General features: G+C 47.4%; 1 protein-coding gene across 2 annotated transcripts in view; it reads right to left on the bottom strand.

Annotated features, from left to right (window-relative positions):
• Positions 1–13,411, bottom strand: part of PLEKHD1 (pleckstrin homology and coiled-coil domain containing D1) — a 40,925-nt gene that overhangs the window by 14,917 nt on the left and 12,597 nt on the right. Inside the window, exons 2-7 of one of the 2 annotated variants that reach the window (XM_035260827.3) lie at positions 9,360–9,590; positions 9,135–9,228; positions 8,675–8,764; positions 8,387–8,463; positions 7,507–7,598; positions 6,474–6,526 (exon numbers count right to left, since the gene is read on the bottom strand). In XM_035260827.3, the coding sequence (XP_035116718.3) occupies positions 6,474–6,526; positions 7,507–7,598; positions 8,387–8,463; positions 8,675–8,764; positions 9,135–9,228; positions 9,360–9,376 (423 nt within the window). In that variant the 5' untranslated portion in view covers positions 9,377–9,590. The remainder of the gene's footprint in view (positions 1–6,473; positions 6,527–7,506; positions 7,599–8,386; positions 8,464–8,674; positions 8,765–9,134; positions 9,229–9,359; positions 9,591–13,411) is intronic. The other variant, XM_035260826.3, reaches the window with a different exon arrangement.

Here is a 13,411-nt window from a genome sequence, read left to right as displayed (position 1 = left end):
ATAAATTTTACTTTCTTATTCATGTTTTACAAGTTTTCTACAAAAAGCATGATTTCTACCATTAGGGGAAAATTTATAGATTAAGGAGGAGAAAGAAAGAGAACTGAAGAACTTCAGTTCACGGGTAAGGAATTTAGAAGTTGTCACTCCATTCTAATAAGTAAAAAGTTGAACAAGGCCGGATGCAGTAGTTCATGCCTGTAATCCCAACACTTTGGGAGGCCAAGGTGGATCACTTGAGCCAGGAGTTTGAGAACAGCCTGGGCAACACAGTGAGACCCTGTCTCGGAATAAAATAAAATAAATTTAAAAATCAAACAAATTGAAAAATCAACAAGTGTTCTTATGTCAACGGAGAAGTGACATCATAGAGCAAAGTTCTATTCCCAAAATTGAAAAGATGGGCAGATTAATACAGCTTGGATATTTGTTCCTGCCCAAATCTCATGTTGAAAATGTAATCCCTAATCTCGGAGGTGGGGCCTGGTGGGAGGTATTTGGATCATGGGGGCAGATCCTTCATAAATAGCTTGGGTCACCCCCTTGGTGATAAGTGAGCTCTCGCTCTGAGTACACATGAGACCTGGTACACACGAGATCCACACGAGATCTGGTACACACAAGATCCACTCCCTGCAACCTCCACCTCCTGGGTTCCAGCAATTCTCCTGAGTCAGCCTCCTCAGTAGCTGTGATTACAGGTGTGTGCTACCATACCCCACTAATTTTTTGTATTTTTAGTAGAGACGAGGTTTCACCATGTCAGCCGGGATGGTCTCGATCTCCTGACCTCATGATCCACCCGCCTCAGCCTCCCAAAGTGCTGGGATTACAGTCGTGATCAACTGCACCCAGCCAAACTCCTTATATATATATTTAGATGGAGTTTTGTTCTGCCACCAGGGTTGGAGTACCATGGTACGATCTTGGCTCACTGCAACCTCTGCCTCCTGGGTTCAAGTGATTCTCCTGCCTCAGCTTCCTGAGTGGCTGGGATTACAGGCATGCATCACCACACCCAGCTATTTTTTTTTTTTTTGTATTTTTAGTAGACATGGGGTTTTCACCATATTGGCCAGGCTGGTCTTGAACTCCTGACCTCAAGTGATCCACCCACCTAAACCTCCCAGAGTGCTGGTATTACAGGTGTGTGCCAACTAATACAATTAATTACATTTAAAAGCGTTTAATTGGCTGGGTGTTTAATTGGCATGCCCAGCCAATTAAACTCCTTTAAATGTAATTCAGCTGAAGTGTTTCTTTTATCAAATGAAAGTAAAATAAAAACTTTTACTTTTCTTATTTGTAATTGATCTAACAGATAATAGCAAACAAAGTAGCTGATTATGTATAATTATCTCCCTGCTATATACACTTATGTATAAGTGAAACGAATGACAATACTATTAAAAGAAACAGGAAGGAAGAATTGAAAATATTTTGCTATTATAAGGTACTTGTATTATTAATGAAGTGGCATAGTGTTATTTGAAAGTGAATTTGGATTAGTTGTAAATGTATATTGCAAAATCCAGGATAGCCACTGAAAAGGGGAGAAAAAAGAAATATAACTGATATGCTAAGTGGAGAGAGAAAATTGAATTGTATGAAATGCACAATTAAAACCCAGTAGGGGCCAGGCATGGTGGCTCACATCTGTAATCCTAGCACTTTGGGAGGCCAAGGTGGGAAAATTGCTTGAGCCCAAGAGTTTGAGGCCAGCCTGGGCAACACAGTGAGATGTAGTCTCTACAAAAAATAAAAATAATAATAATTAATTAATTAGCCAGGCAGTGCATACCTGTAGTCCCAGCTTCATCACTCATGAAGGCTGAGGCAGGAGGATTTTTGAACTTGGAATGTCAAAGCTGCAGTGAGCCATGACTGTGCCACTGGACCCCAGTCTGAGCAATAAAGCAAGACCCTAGCTCAAAAAAAAAAAAACACAAAACCCACAAACATACGTGGAGGACAAAAATAAGAACAAAGAATAAGGACAACAAATGAAAAACAGTAACAAATATGGTAAATACTAATGCAACTATATCAATAGTCACTTTAAATGTCAATGGTCAAAATACACTAATTAAAAGACTGAGACTGTCAGAGTGGACCAAAAACCAAGACCCAGCTATATACTGCCTGCAAGAAACCCACTTTGAATATAAAGACAGACATAGACTAAAAGGGTTGGAGAAAGATATATCATGGTAATCAAAAGAAAGCAAAAGTAGCTGTACTAATTTCAGACAGAGCAGACTTCAGAGCAAGGAAAGTTGTTAGGGATTAAGTGGAGCATCACATAATGATAAAAGGGTCAGTACTCCCAGAATACATAACAATTTGTAATGTGCGTGTGCTGAATAACAGAGCCACAAAATACACGAAGGAAAGACCTGATAGAACAGCAAGGAAGAAATAGATGAATCCACCATTATAGATGGAAACATTGACACCTGTCTATCAGAAACTGACAGATCTAGAAGGCAGAAAAAACAGTAAGGACGTAGTTGAATTCCAGTCCCATTAATCAACTGGATAAAACTGATACCTGTATGAACTGAATTTTGGTATTCCCTCAAAATTCCTACGTTCAAGCCCTAGCCCTCAGTGTGGTAGTATTTAGATATAGGGCCTTCATGAGATAATTAGTGTTAGGTGAAATCATAGGGATGAGACCCTCATGGTGGGATTAGTGCCCTTATGAGAAAAGACATCAGAGAGCTTGCTCTTTCTCTCTCTCCATGCATGCTCAAGAAGAGGGTATTTGAACACACAGTGAGATGGCACCTGCCTACAAGCCAATAGAAGCCTCAGAATGAAGCCTGCCTTGTTGGCCCTTGATCTAGGAATTTCTGGTCTACAAAACTGTGAGAAATAAATTTCTATTGTTTAAGCCACTCAGTCTGCGGCGTTTTGCTATGACAGATCAAGACTAAGAGATGTATGGACTATTTCACCCAACAACAGCAGATTGTACATAATTTTCAAGCTCATTTGGAACATCTGCCAAAATAAACCACTTTCTGGGCCATAAAACACACCTTAACACATTTTTTAATTAATTAATTTTTTTTAGAGACAAGGTCTTGCTCCGTCACCCAGTCTGAAGTGCAGTGGTACAATCATAGCTCACTGTAACTCCTGGGTTCCAGTGATCCTCCTGCCTAAGTCTCCTCAGTACCTAGGACTACATATGCCTGGTGAATTTTTTTTCTTTTTTCTTTCTCTCTCTCTTTTTATTTATTTATTTATTTTTTTGGTAGAGACTGGGCCTTGCTGTGTTGCTCATGCTTGCCACAAACTCTTGGCCTCAGCAATCCTCCTGCCGTGGCTTCCCAAACTGCTGGGAGCACAGGCATGTGCCACTGTGCCCGGAAAACAAAATGAAAGAATAGAAATCATATAATGTCTTCCCCTAAACCCCAGTGGAATTGTGCTAGAAATCAACAACAGAAAGTTAGCTGGAAAATCCACAAAATACTTGAAGATTAAAAAACGTCTGTTATTTCTAAATAACAGATGTGTCAAAGAAGAAATATCAAGAGAAATCTAAAAACATTTTGAACTAAATGAAAGTAAAAATACAACCCACCAAAATGTGTTGAAGTAACAAAAGCAGTGCTTTGAGAGAAATGCATAACATCAAATTAATATATTAGAAAATAGGAAATATCTAAAATCAATAATCTAAGCTTCCACATTAGGAAATTAGAAAAAAAAAAGAAAATTAAATCAAAGGTAAGAAAAAAAAAGAAGTAAAAGAGCAGAAATCAATGAAACTGAAAACAGGAAATCAACAGAGAAAATCAATAAAATCAAAAGCCGGTTCTTTGAAAAGATAAATAAAATTCATAAGACTGTAGTCAGGCTAAGCAAAAAGAAAGAAGACATAAATTGTTAATATCAGAAATGAAAGCAGGGAAGAGGGGACATAGCAGCTACCACAGACATTAAAAGGATAATAAAGAACTATGATGAATAACTCCATGCCAACAAATTTGATAACTCAGATGAAATGGAACAACTCCTTGAAAGACACAATCTATCAAAACTTACACAAGAAGAAATCGACAATTTGAATAGGCATATATTTATTAAATAAATTGAATCAATAATTAATAACCTTCCAAAACAAAAAGCAACAAGCCCAGATGGGCTCACTGATGAATTCTACCAGGAGAATTCTGCAGGAGACAGGTGGACCTATGCATGAGAAAGTTAAGGAAGAAGAAACTTTGACCGAATAACTCAGTGGCAAAGAATAGAACCTGAGCTCTATTCCAGATCTAGAGCATGTAGCCGACAAAAAATGAGAACTGAGGCAGAGTTCTCTTCCTGCCCAGAACAGCCTTCATGGTGGGTACCAGCTGGGCCTGAATCTCATTCACATTTTATACCAGAAAGCCAGGGAGTTCACAGCTGACAGGCCTCCCTCCTTCATTGTGCTGTGGCATTAAGGGAGCCCTGTGTGCAGCGGGTCTCCGCTGTCCTAATTTCCTGGCTAAAGACCTAGATAGAGTGTCTAAATTTTCCTCCAGCCAACTGCTGCCCCAGATTTAGCCTCTCTGATGGATAAGTCTGTCTCTCTCCCTGCCAGTGGCTGTGTCTGCCACTCCATCCCATCCCTGGGCACCTGTTTTTAATTTGCTGACAGTACCAAAGCCTTGCTTAAAGTGTATAGAATTATATGAAGAAAGTGCCAAAACCCTAACATAGGACCTAGAAAAGAGCCTGCAGACAGAGAGGCCCAACTCTGGGTGGTGGAAGAAGACTCGGTGTCATCATGATGCTAGTCCTCAAATCCATGTCATCTAAATACAAATCCCCAATCTTTTATTTTTTTTTCTCTTAAATCAACAAAATGATTCTGAAGGCCAGCTGGAAAGATAAATGAGCAAGAATAACCAATACAATTTTAGAAGAAGAAAATTGAGGGTAGATTGTCCTGTTGGATTAAAATCAAGATGTAAAGTTGCAAAAATCAATCCCATTCATTTCCTGGTTCATTCCACAAACATCTATCGAGAGCTCATCTTGGGCCAGGAGCTGTGCCAGGCCCTGAGAATGTGGGGTGCAAAGGGGACATGCTATTTTTTGATGCCTGTTTCAGAGCCCAGGGAGGTGACTGGGAAAGGTGAGGACTTCCCAAGAGTCAAGTTAGAGGGTCTGAGCCAAGGCTGATAGCCCCAGCCCTGTGACTTGCCTGAGAGAGGACAAGGACAAGGGACTAGGCAAAGAGCAGTGGACTAAATCAGGCCCTCCCTCTGCAGGCGGCTCTGGTCAAGCCACTCTGCCACTTCAGGCCTTAGACTGTTCACTTGCAGGATGGCCTATATTAATAATATGATCATAATGCTAGCAAACACAGATATTCATTAAGTATGTACTATGTGCCAAGCACTTTATATGTAACATCTCACTAAATCCTCACAACATCCCTAAGATGGATTCTATTATCATCTGCATTTTTCAGATAAGAATATTTAGAAAAGTTCAATAACTTGCCTGAGGTCACAAAGCTAGACATGGTCAAGGTCAAATGCAAATATAGACAGCCTGGCTCCAAAATCCACAGTGCTACCCACTATCGCCCCCTGCCTTTCAGATGTGGTAATGACTCCTCAGAACATGCAAAGCCCAGTGCTTTTTTTTTTTTTTTTTTTTGAGAAGGAGTCTCTGTCGCCCAGGCTGGAGTGTGCAATGGTGTGATCTCAGCTCACTGCAACCTCTGCCTCCTGGGTTCAAGTTATTCTCCTGCCTCAGCCTCCTGAGTAGCTGGGATTACAGGTATGGGCCATCATACCCGGCTTAATTTTATATTTTTGGTAGAGACAGGGTTTCACCATTTTTGGCCAGGCTGGTCTTGAACTCCTGACCTCAGGTGACCCACCCACCTTGGCCTCCCAAAGTGCTGAGATTACAGGTGTGAGCCACTGTGCCCGGCTTGCACTGAGATTCTAAATGAAGAAGATGGCTTCGGTGGCTCCCCACCTTCAGACAAGGCAAGAGTTTCCTTTACCCTCCTGGCTGCTTCAAGCCAGTGCTTAGCCTGCTCTGGACTTTTGACATTCAGAAAATGAACTTCTGAGGTCATCAAGTCCAATAACCCTCAGGGGCCAGATGCCCCTCTCTGGATAACAGAGGACATTGTGGCCCCCTGTGAACATCATTGACAAACAGTTCATTACCTACTGACACAGCTGATGACGTTTTGGATGGCTCTTTCTCGAGAAGGTGATCACCCACCCTTTTCACTTTACTTCCAGGGGTTGGTAAGGAGAAAGATGCTTTTTACCCACAAGCTACAATAAGTCCAAGCAAGCACTGTGATCCCACTTGGCCTCCCTGCTCTTCCCCATCTGATCTTCCAGCAAGTCCTCTGTGCACTGAGCTCCCCTGAATCATTCCGTAATGCTAGAAATCCGAGTCATCACACCATAGCTGCTTAGGGCCCCTTGGTGTGAGCCTACCTCTCTCTGCTCCCTCTGAAGGCAGAGTTCTTCCGTCTCTTCCATCAGTTTGTCTGCCAAAACAAGCACACACACATTCACAAAGTGCTCTAAGGTCCTGAGGGAGTTGGTGCCTGAGGTGGTCACTGTCACCCCCAGCATCTCCCAAGGAAGGATCCTGCAGCCCTGCCAGCCAGGGGGTGGGCCAACTTGTGGTGATGGAAGCTGCCACCCTCCTTCCCCATCATCATCCTGCTTTTTCCATTCATAGGATTATGAGGGGCCTTATCTTTGGAAGTTCAAAGCAATCTCTGCATCCCCAGGGCAGCTGCATCGGGGCTAGTCCCACACCCATTTACCTGCTCTAATGTCTGGCTAGCAGGGAGGGCAGAGTCCTGGGGCCGGGGCAGTTCTGAAGCAGGTATAGGGGAGCCAGTCCTGGGGCCCCAAGTGCCTAAGCAGGCAGAGGGGAGAGGGTCCCAGGCTGAGGGCAAAACCTCGGTTTCATTATCTTCTCTCAAACAGTGCATGTTTACCAACCAGTCAAGGGCACAGGGGCCTGGAACTCCATGGCAAGATTTAAAATGGTCTGGGGCAGGGGTGCTGGGGACAAGCCAAACCCTGGGGACCCAGGACAGGATAACAACATCAACTCCACTTATGGGGCCCTTACTGCATGTCCAGCACAAGCACTTACAGACATTTTCTCATTTTGCCCAATCCTCTAAAAGCTAGGGACTATTTTAACTCGATTTTAAGGATGAGGAAATTGAGACTTAGAGAGGCTGAGCTGCCTAAAGATATACATAGCTGATAGACGGGTGACAGGTGATGAAGCTGGATCCAGAGACCAGGCGCTTAACCACCAGACACTCCTGCCTTTGGTCCTGCTGGCTGAAGGTGCACCAGGAAGCCTTTCAGGTGCTAAGCTGGTCTCTGTCCCCTCATAGTCCCACCTGAGAGACCATCACCTCTGCTGGGCCCTCTACCAAGCCCCTGGCTATAGCCCGTGGTCCCCAAGTGCTACCATTAGGGAACCACCCCTCCAGCCAACCTAAATACTCCTGCTTTTCCTTAGCCAACTGCAGCCCCTGGGCCTCCAGGCTTTTGATCATGGCTTCTCCCAGCTGGGCATTCTTCCAGGTCCTGGAGAGGGAGGGCAGATGGGAAAGAGGAGAGAAGAGGAAGAAACAGAAAATCATTAAAGCCGAAGGGTGGAGGGGAAAGAGAAGGCATACATTTTATACTTGCCCACCCTTTTTCCTTCAGAATCTCAGCTTGCGTTCACTCTGGCACCCATGGCTTTGGGCATGCCACCAGCACAAATCAGTTACAATAGCTGGAGGCCGGCCAAGGCTGCAAAGTGGGCCACTGTGGGCTGGGGCAACAGCACTTTTAGAGCAGGGAAGAGATTGCTTCCCGGGTGGCTTTTTACATCGCTGAATGTCTACCACCCAGTGCAAGGCCTGCCACAGAGCTACGGTCAGTGTTGTTTGTTGAAGTGAAAGCATGACCTAGCCTGACCAGGCAGGTGCCAGGGCAGTGGTTTATGTACAAATGGACTGGGTTGACTGTGGGTTTCTGTGATCTTGACCCCAATTTACAAAGTACCAGCTCTGGTCCTTGCTAGAATTAATTATGGGCCTAGGGAGGTGAGATGGGTGTCAGGAGGCATCAAACACATTTCCCAAGAGTTAGAGACAAGTGGTGCCCTCCTCTGCCACCTGTGACTCTAGATACTTTCCAAGCTCACTCAGGGGACCCCTCACAGATGCGCTAAAACCTGGCCTGTCTCTTATTACCTACCCTAGCCATCTCCCACAGCCCTGGCCCTGTGCCCACCATGGTCCCAGCAGAGAGGCAGGGAGTTGAGGGGCAGCCCTGCCCAGCCCCTCCTGGACTCGCAGGTCACCCTCCTGGCTGTGAGGACTTACACCTTCCCAGACTCCTGCAGCATCTCCAGCCACTGGATCTGCTCAAACTCCGACTCAGCAGCAAGCAAGATGTTCCCCTGCCAGGAAGAGGAGCCATGGGTGTGCCTGAGAGGCAGCCATGCTGAGGGTGATGGAGGCCCAGCTCTGCCCTGTCACCACCCACCCCACATCCCTGGGGGCTGATGCCCATCTCCCAGGCCAGGCCTTGGCGGGGGAGGGTCTGTCCCAAAGGGGCCTGAGAGGCTGGTCGGCTCCTGCGGGGCCCAGGCTGAGAAGAGCTCTACTCACATGGAAGTCCTGGTGAGAGATCTTCATGGCATAGGGCATACTGGGCTCTTCTTTGGCCTCCACGATGCAGCCCCCCAGAGGGATGACGCCCTGAAGAAGAACCAGAACAGGCGGCCCCCACCCCATCCAGTTTGGGTCACTCAGGGGTTCTGGGGGTCCCTGGACAAAGCCATGTCCTGCCAAGTGCCCCAGGATGGAAGCTAGACCCTGGGGCCATGGGACAGAGGCCATAACTGCCTTTCAGAGAGGAGGAAGGGCTGGGGCAGGGGCTAGGGCACAGGAGGGTGGGGGTCCAGCTCCGGACAGGGGCAGGGGGTCTGTTGTCCCCAGAGGATTTGCTCTCCAGACTCTCTGCTAGACCAGAGCAAGACAGCAGACAGTCCCTGCCCCTCACAACATCTGAGCCCTGATGCCCACACGGGGCCCTCCCCTGCTGTGGTCCCAGGAGGGGCCGCCTCACCTTAGGATGTATATTGAAGTATTTATTGGTTTCAAAGCTCTTTTTTTCGCTCTCAGAGTAGTAAAGCAGAAAGCTCTCTTTGATGATGAAAAACCTATAGTGGGTGATGGGGAAGGAAGGGCAACCAGGAGAGAAGGGGTGAGGCTTCTTGGGACAACAAGAGCACCCTTGGGGGCCCTGGATTCACATGGGAGCCCATGGGGACACCAGTTCAGACTTCCTTACCAACTCAAGTTCCACATCCTCACGAAGGCCTCAGCTGGCTGGTGACCTCCCCACAGGCAGCTTGACCCCTGCACGGGGGAAGCTGCAGCTGGACCCCCACTACTGGCTTCCAGGTCTGGCTCCCTCTGTCCTGCTAAAGCACCACCCTGGCTCTGCACAGCAGGACAGCTGTGGTCCTTCCCCGCACCTTCAGCCCCTTGAGTTCTCACCTCCAGTCACTGAGGGTCTCCTCTAGGAGGAAAAGGAAAGTAAGAAGACGCAAAATGCTAAGATGGGTCTTTGGCAAGTAACATGAAGGCTGGCAATCAAATGAGTTTGGGATGCCAGGCCAGCGAGGCCAGGTCTGCAGCCCCGAACACCCCAGTGTGACACTGGCATCCCCTTTGTCTCGGGCTGCTCCCCAGCCTCCTTCTGGGACTCAGGCCTAACTCAGGGGCTCTGTGACTTTGGTGCTTTTGACTGATGGGGAGGCCATGTCCTCAATGCCAACATGTGGAGCATTTGGACCCGCCCCAGGGGCTCTCCCAGGGCTCATGTTTGGAGCTATGATGAGCCACCAAGCACCCTCTAGGGGCAGGTCCAACTGGGACTCAAAGCCTGGAGGCTCAGGGACACCCAGTGTGGCTGGCTCCTTCCTCCAGGGCCCCGCTAATCAGTGCTGTTGTAGTGACGACATGTGAGCAGAGTGTGATTCTGAAAGCTGGTGTGAGTGTGTCTGTGTGTCTGTGTATGTGCATGCACACATATGAGAGTTTAAAGTTTACATTCTGGGAGAGATGGAGCCAGCTCAGATGGGCTCACAAGAGCCCACAACGTCAGTCTCTTCCCTGCTCTGCATTTGGTCACATGGTGTTGGTAGCTTGATAGTGGCCATGTTGGGAGTATGTACACCATGCAAGTCAAATCCTATAAAACTGCCTCAGCTCCCTCCTCCAAGAGCCTGTTAAACATTTGCCAGCACACCACTGGTTGAATGGGCCCTCTTGTAAGGGGCTTAAAAACTTGCTGGTGAGGCTGGCTTCTGTGCTTCACACCTGTAATCAATCCCAGCACTTTGGCGGGGTGAGGCAGGTGGATCACTTGAGGTCAGGAGTTCGAGACCAGCCTGGTCAACATGGTGAAAGCCCATCTCTACTGAAAATACAGAAATTAGGTGGGTGTGGTGGTGCATGCCTGTGATCTAAGTACTCAGGGGGCCGAGGCATGAGAATCACTTGAACCCAGGATGTGGAACTTACAGTGAGCCAAGATAGCTCGACTGCACTCCAGCCTGGGCAACAAGAGTGAGACTCCATCTCAACAAAAGAGAGAGAGAGAGAGAGAAAGAAGGAAGGAAGGAAGGAGAGAGAGAGAGAAAGAAAGAAGGAAGGAAGGAAGGAGAGAGAGAGAGAAAGAAAGAAGGAAGGAAGGAGAGAGAGAGAAAGAAAGAAGGAAGGAAGGAGAGAGAGAAAGAAGGAAGGAAGGAGAGAGAGAGAAAGAAGGAAGGAAGGAAGGAGAGAAAGAAAGAAGGAAGGAAGGAGAGAGAGAAAGAAAGAAAGAAAGAAGGAAAGAAAGAAAAGAAAAGAGAAAGAAAGAAGGAGAGAGAGAAACAAGCAAGCTTGCTGCTGAGCATGGCGATCTCAGTGAATCTCTGAAGGTAACACCAGCCATATGATCTTTCCTAAGGCCCCTGCTGCTGGGTGAGGCAGGCCTGGGCTGCTGGCAGCTGCCATCTGAGGAAGGTGAAGCTCAGCTCTGTGCTTTGGTGTGAGCCTCATGCCAACCCATTTTCTTTTCTCTTTTAAAAATAGAAGGCTGGGTGCAGTGGCTCACACCTATAATCCCAGGACTTTGGGAGTCTGAGGTGAGTGGACCACTTGAGGTCAGGAGTTTGACACCAGCCTGGCTAACATGGTGAAACTCCATCTTTACTAAAAATACAAAAATCAGTTGAATGTGGTGGCTCACATCTGTAATTCCAGCTACTGGGGAGGCTGAGGCAGTAGAATCTCTTGAACCCAGAAGGTGGAGGTTGCAGTGAGTCAAGATCGCATCACTGCACTCCAACCTGGGTGATAGAGTGAGACTGTCTAATAAAATAAAACAGAAACAGGGTCTATGTTGCCCAGAATGGCCTCGAAATCTTGGCCTCAAATGACCCTCCTGCCTTGGCCTCCCAAAATGCTGGGATTACAGGCAGAGCCACCACACCCAGCCCCATTGTCTTTACCTGAACCGACCCTCTCTGCCTGGCCATATAACAAACACAGCCCTGTGGACCCTGCTCAGGGTTGATACCCTACTAATGCCAACTCTCTCCCCAGGTCTTTCTTGCCCCAGTACAGAAAGAGCACGTGAAGAAGACCTGCTGCAGAACCTCAGTGCCATTCCAGGCCTGCCAGCACCTCTGCCCACCTCTCAGCTTTCCTGCCACATCTGCCCTTCAGGCAACTGCAGAGTTCACTGTCCCCTGCCCGCTATACTTGCAGGGTCCTGCATGTGGAGATTGTGCGGCTCGGCCTGGAATGCCCTCATTCTTGCTCTTCAGCCAGGGGGACACTTCTCACTCCAGTGACCTTCCCAGCCCACACTGATGACTGGGCTTCCTCAGCACTTGCTAGCGGAGCCTGCACTTGACACTTAGGCCCACTGCCCCATGCCGTGTGTGCATCTTGTCCGGACGGGGCATCAGGCTCCTGGAGGGCAGGTCCATCCCACTTCAGCCTTATGGGCTCAGGTAGGTGTTCCCTGGCTGTTCCATGGGATTTTCACAGAGTAGTTAAGCACATAGGCTTGGGTGAAGGGGAGAAAGGAAGCAAAACACACTGCCATGTATGTACCTATGAAACTGTCTTGCACGTTCTGCACATATACCCCAAAACCTAAAATGCAATAAAAAATTAAAAAAAAAAAAAAAGAACATAGGCTTTGGTATCAGGGAGACCTGACATTTTCCAGCTGGGGTTGGGGGTCCTTGGGCAAGTCAGCTTTCCTTTCTGAGCCTTAGTTTCTTTACCTGCAGAATGGGGACAATAACAACTACCTAATGTGGTTATATTGAGGGTCAAATGAGATTGTGCTCATCACCCTGCCAATCTGCAGAGGCCCCAGGACAGGGCTGAGTGATGCATTCCATGGTCTGAATATAGTCACTGCAGGAAGGAGCACGGGACTGTCTCCAGGGCTACAGCCTCCTCTCAATGGCTTTGGAAATACTGCTATGGACCCAGTATGTCTCCTCAACATTCGTATGTTCAAGCCCTAACCTCACATATGACTGCATTTGGAGATAAGCTCTTTAGGAGGTACTTGTTAAAAAAGATCATAAGGGTAGGGCCCTAAGCCAATAGGACTGTGGCCTTATAAGAAGAGCTCTCTTTCACTCCTATAATCCCAGCACTTTAGGAGGCTCAGGTGGGTGGATCACCAGGTCAAGAGATGGAGACCATCCTGGCCAACATGGTGAAGCCCCATCTCTACTAAAAATACAGAAATTAGTCTGGCGTGGTGGCACACACCTGTAGTCCCAGCTACTTGGGAGGCTGAGGCAGGAGAATTGCTTGAACCTGGGAGACGGAGGTTGCAGTGAGCCGAGATCGCACCAATGCACCCCAGCCTGGTGACAGAGCAAGACTCTAAGAAGGAAAAGGAGGAGGAGGAGGAGGAGGAGGAGGAGGAGGAGGAGGAGGAGGAGGAGGAGAAGAAGAGGAAGAAGAGGAGGAGGAGGAGGAGCTCTCCTTCCTGGCTGGATGCAGTGGCTCACATCTATAATCACAACACTTTAGGAGGCTGAAGCAGGAGGATTACTTGAGCCCAGGAGCTCAAGACCAGCCTGGGCAACATAGCAAGGCCTTGTCTCTACAAAAAAATTTAAAAAAGGAATGTAGCTGGGCATGTTGGTACATGCCTGTAGTTCTAGCTACTCAGGAGGCTGAGTGAGAGGATCACTTGAATCTAGGAGTTCAAGGCTGCAGTGAGCTGTGAGGGCACCACCACTGTACTCCAGGCTGGCCTCCAGCCTGGCTGACAGACTAAGACTCTGTTGTAAAAATAAATAAATCAAGTCTCTCTCA

Source organism: Callithrix jacchus, chromosome 8 (assembly GCF_049354715.1).
Source record: "Callithrix jacchus isolate 240 chromosome 8, calJac240_pri, whole genome shotgun sequence".
Lineage (NCBI taxonomy): Eukaryota > Metazoa > Chordata > Mammalia > Primates > Cebidae > Callithrix > Callithrix jacchus.
This window is presented reverse-complemented; position numbering and strand designations above follow the sequence as displayed.